Source organism: Etheostoma spectabile, chromosome 12, assembly GCF_008692095.1.
Source record: "Etheostoma spectabile isolate EspeVRDwgs_2016 chromosome 12, UIUC_Espe_1.0, whole genome shotgun sequence".
NCBI classification, from domain to species: Eukaryota; Metazoa; Chordata; class Actinopteri; order Perciformes; family Percidae; genus Etheostoma; species Etheostoma spectabile.
The window spans coordinates 1,699,945-1,705,139 of record NC_045744.1 but is presented as its reverse complement, the minus strand read 5'-3'; the positions used below and the strand labels follow the sequence as shown (position 1 = coordinate 1,705,139).

The 5,195-nt window shown below is 43.3% G+C and overlaps 1 protein-coding gene across 1 annotated transcript in view; it reads right to left on the bottom strand.

Annotated features, from left to right (window-relative positions):
• Positions 1-3,665, bottom strand: part of LOC116699084 (neuropilin-1a) — a 120,158-nt gene extending 116,493 nt beyond the window's left edge. The window contains exons 1-2 of the mRNA XM_032531477.1: positions 3,449-3,665; positions 2,396-2,570 (exon numbers count right to left, since the gene is read on the bottom strand). Coding sequence (XP_032387368.1) covers positions 2,396-2,570; positions 3,449-3,515 — 242 coding nt within the window. The 5' untranslated portion in view covers positions 3,516-3,665. The remainder of the gene's footprint in view (positions 1-2,395; positions 2,571-3,448) is intronic.
• Positions 3,666-5,195: the final 1,530 nt, after the last annotated feature.

Below are 5,195 nucleotides of genomic sequence, written 5' to 3'. Positions count from 1 at the left end.
GAGACCATTAAACACACAGCTGGTTGGATCCTTTACTCTTTCTACAACGAGAGTTGTGCTTTGAGTACTTTCACTTTTAATACTTTAAGTACATTTTCCTGACGACACTTGCATACTTTTACTTAAGTAACATTTTCAATGCAGGACTTTTCCTTGTAAAAAGGTATTTTTACAGTGTGGTATTAGTACTTTTAAATAAAGGATCCCATACTGGCAATCAGCGGTGTTGTTACAGTGTGGTATTTCTACTTGATAAAAGATCTGAATACTTCTTCCATTGCTGAAACTTATGAAGAAGTGGTATCAGCAACAGTCTCATCACATAGAAGAGAGAGAGCTTGGACACTGACAAAGAACTAGATGAGACAGTTTAGATGCAAAATAAACCAAATTTGGATGTCTTATGACATAAAAACCCTCCTCTGTATCTTTTTCCCATGCAAGAAGCCATCTGCTCTCTCATTGGATAAGAACATTTGATGTACCTAAATGTTAGAGAACATGTTAAACCCTAATTAAACCATAATATTTTACTTTACAACTGTCTTATTCCAGCACATTGACCTATGGAAAAGTAATTTAAGCAGACAATAATACTGCGTTGGTGGTGTACTACAGGGGCCAACTACGGACTAAACTTTTATTACCAAGATTTATTAAATTTCATTAAGTACTTAAACAGCATTATTACATACTTCTACTGCTCTCTGGGTTACCACACAAAATCAGGTCATTGCAGAAGGAGGTTTCTTTCCTGAAGAAAGCTTTCCTGAATATTTGCTCACAACACTGAGGGAGATGTGTAATCCACTGAAAGACACACAATATCCACTATCTGTCCAGAGTGCTCCTAATGTCCTCGTGGTTTATTAGTCCCTCGGTGGTGAAACATGATCCAATAGTATTGGAGGAGCCCATCTGTGAGACGGCGCTGGACAGCCGGCTGTGATTTACACAGGAGTCGTTTATGGAGCTTTTAAAAAAAAAAAAAAAAAAGACAGAGGAGCCGAACATAAAACAGGCCTATTTATGGAAGAGAGCGACACATGGGCTGCTGTGGGGATGCACACATCCAGTGTGTGTCTCTGGTCAGGGGGGTGGGGATATATATAATCTATATATATATATATATATATATATATATATATATATATATATATATATATAAGTGTATATAAGTGGTGGTGGAGGGAAACAGGGTGGTGTTAATGTTTACTTTCATTACTGACTCTTTTGACAAGTATTGTATCAACCAATCAGGATCTAGAAATCTATTAAGTGTGGGAACAGACAAAACTGTCCTTTACAAGTTTTCGGAAAAAACATTTTTTATGGCAATTTATGGCTTTCTTGCTACAAAGAATGACCTAAATCAGGGGTCTTCAACAGTTTTTGGGCCAAGGACCCCCATAGCTGAAAGAGAGACAGCTTAGGGACCCCAGGACCCCCTACTATATATATATATACATACATTTAGTTGCATATTAAACTGGGCCAGATGGATGAAAATGGATGGTTACATATTTATATGTATTCATGTTTTAATGTTAAACATACATGTAGAAGTTGCAGTGTCCTTAAGCTTATCTGTAATTAATAAGCATATTATCAATACTGTGTTAATTCATTTTTTTTTTTTTTTTACAAATAAGCTGATTTCTTTTGGCTAATAATATGTTGAATTCATGTTAATGTATATTTTCAGACATATTCTGAAATAATTATTTGATAAATATTTGATAAATAAATAATTCTCAAATAAATTTAAAAACTAATTTGGTGACCCCCCCCCCCCCCAGTTGAAGATCTCAGACATAAAGGGATAATTGATAGTTCAATTAATCAACTTATTTTGCAATTGTAAGTATAAACGGGGATCAACAGGCACAACGGGAGAAAACATAACTGGTCAAATTTACAAAAGCTGACAGCAGCACTTCCAGCAATTTGTCAAATGACATTAGATCCATGAGGTTCAATTCCAGCAAATAAACAAGCCGCACCCACTCTGTGTCCAAAAACAAACAGGTAATCTCTGCCACCAAATGAAAAGCAAATGCAATGTCTTCATTCCTGCAATGGGCAAACTGGACCCCACCACTGGTCCAGGACTCTCCTCTAAAGTCCTCCCAAAAACACCCAAACAGACACAAAAGCCATTAGACAAACCCCCTCCTTATCAAGTATGAGTTACAAAAACCCATCAATCCCCATTTCCTCTCAAGTCATTTCCTGCAGCCTCAATTCCACATCTCTCAACCCTGTACCTCCAGCAGCAGATGGAGCCTGTGACTGCTTGACCAATAGGTGGCAGAGTTTCACACTGTATCCAGGCAGGATGGAGGAGAGAGAAAGAGAGAAAGAGAGAGAGAGAGAGAGATGAGTGAACTCTTACTTGCAGTCGCGGTCCTCCAGATCAAAATGCGGATTGAAGTTAATGAGGATCTTCTGCCCGGGCTCGGGGGCTGTTATCACCCAGACACATTGCTGGGAGGGCGGGTAGGCGCTGGGGTAGCCCGGGGAGGTCAGGTAGTCCGCCGCGTGGATCTCTATAGTCCCCCCGCATTTATCTGCGCCGCAAGAGGAGGCAGAAAGTTTTCCAGTTAGTGCAGAGACATGGACTTTCTAGACACCGAACTGCACTCACATGTGGACTGATGAAAGCCCAGTTTAGAGTAAAGGATTTAAGTGCAGCAGCAGCGGGGATGGGAGTGAGGAAGACCTCCAGCTGGGCATCACCATCCATCCAAATACGCAGCATAGAGTAAAGAATATGTTAACAGAAAATCACTTTCTGTTTTATTTCTCCCACTCATTGTGACAATAACTTCCCATGCTGGGGAATTCCTCCAGCCTCAATAAGGTGATACATCTCTGTTACACTGTTAAAGTAGAGGTTGCTTTGCCATAAAGTAGGATTATTCCGCCCTTGAAGGTGAGATGGGCTGGCTGGCTGCTGCTGCTTTCCCTACAAACTGGCAGCGTGATTACATTTATTTTTTCCAATGAATGATTTATGAAATTGCTTGTATCCTATATCAAGCTTCAGTGGCGCCGCGCGCAAAAGCGCCAAAATGCGCCTTTAAATTGGCTGACGCGCGAACAGAACTCAATAAAAAATGTGTAATATTAGCATTACAACGAGGAAATCTTAGGATGTACTCCCTGTGTGTTTGTGATAATAAATAGACATTCTGTAGTGATTTTAAAGCGTCTTCTGTAATTGCTAAATGTTTCTACAATCCTGTTAATTATTTGAGTCTATTAGTGTCATTTTAATACACGCAATATTTAGCCACCTTGTCTAATTTGAACCCCCTGTAGACGTGCTCTCCCAGGCATAACAGGTGAGAGGCAACAATGGTGCAAAATGATGCAAAATGGATCAATGTGCAGTAGGCTGCCCGTTGTCAAGCCACATGTATTCATAGGAGCAGTCAACACCTACCAGTCTGAGTCAACGCAGCAACCAAGAGGACCTGGCTGAAAAGGAACAATAGCAATCCACAAGGCATCCTTAGACTGTACAGCCCCGACGTTCTGGTACAGAAAATCAAGACAAACGGAAAGAGTCCGGGGGGGTTACGTCCAAAAGAGAAGCAAAATAGAAGCGAATCTTGTCTCAAAGTGAGAGATGTGGCTGTTGTAGGGACCCCAGCATCCTGCGAGCTTCAGCACCAGACCCCTGAGTCTGTCGGGGAACAACTTGCCATCTCCTGGAGAAGAAAATATGAATAATCCAAAAGCAGAAAACAAGACGAAGAATCAAAAAGGGGAAACATCCGTTCGCCAGAAGTGGCAGCTGAGCGCCCTCGGTTCTTTATCAACCCTGTGATACCAAACAGGATGGGTAGACGCGCTCCCAAGTGGGATTTTTTTTTTTTTTTAAATAGAGAGAGAAAGAAGAGGAAGCAGTAGTTAAACCGGTATTCACTGAAAACCAACCGAGAGGAACATCGGAGCGCTGCTTCACAGATCTTTCAGTTATTTCAGTTCAGCCCTATCTCCGCCTCTCTCTCTCTCTCCGCCTCTCTCTCTCTCTCTCGGCATCGACGGCAAAAAACGGGAGACCAGGGTCAAAAAAATGGCTGCTCGGCGGACGCTGCGTCCACGGGGCCGCGGGACCGCCGCGGCGGCGCCGCCGGGCCCCGGGGGGTAGCAGTCGTCCTATCTCTCTCTCCTCTCACTCACATCTCAAATCAATCCAAAAAAAATCTCACTCTCCACAATCCTCTCTCTCCCCTCCTCTCTCTCTCATCCCCCCCTTCTCTCTCTCTCATCTCCCTCTCTCATCTCCATCTCTCTCTTCTCTCTCTCTTGTTTCGACAGCGCTCTCACTGACCGTCAGCAGAATGTCGGAACTAACGAGGCTAGCTGGAAAGTAACACGGAATGTCACCTCCCCAAATTCCTTCTCTAGACGCCGCTGCGCGCAACAAGCAGCGGCCGACCGAAGCGCTCCGAGGGGCTGGAGCGAACTGGCACCGGGCGGTGCGCTGCGGTACGGTGCGGTGCGGTGCGGTGCGTTGCGCCCCTCTGTGCGCTCCCGACGCATGCCGGAGACAAAACCGCGCACGCAAACTGCCGCTAGCGTGTGAGTCCGGTACACGGTGAGGGCAGTGTCCACCAAGCAGGCGCGCGCCCACATCTGAGCTTTGTCAAAACCAGGAGCAAGGGATTCAAGAGAGATCTGCATGCGATCATCAGTCTGATTATACATCAGGTCTGATTGTTATGATGCTGGAAATGCAGATAATAGGCCAACATATTAATAATGGGGGATTATGCTGGATCCTTTTTGTCATGTTAAAACATTACGTGTGTTTCGTTTTATCAATGGATGCATAAATTAAAAATTAGTGAAACGATGTTTAACTTTAATGCCAATGTTTTACTTATTAGTATTATTATTATTTATTGGCACAAACTCCAAGTGCTCCACGTAAAAAACAGCATACAACTTAAAACAAAGCATGCATAGAAATAACAATACACAACAGACGCACGCACGCACGCACACACACACACACACACACACACACACACACACACACACACACACCACACACACACACACACACACACACACACACACACACACACAAAAAACACAGACATGCACAGAGTGTGGCATTATCTTTGTGGGGACCAGTCACTGACATAATGCATTCCCTAGCCCCTCACCCTCACCCTAAC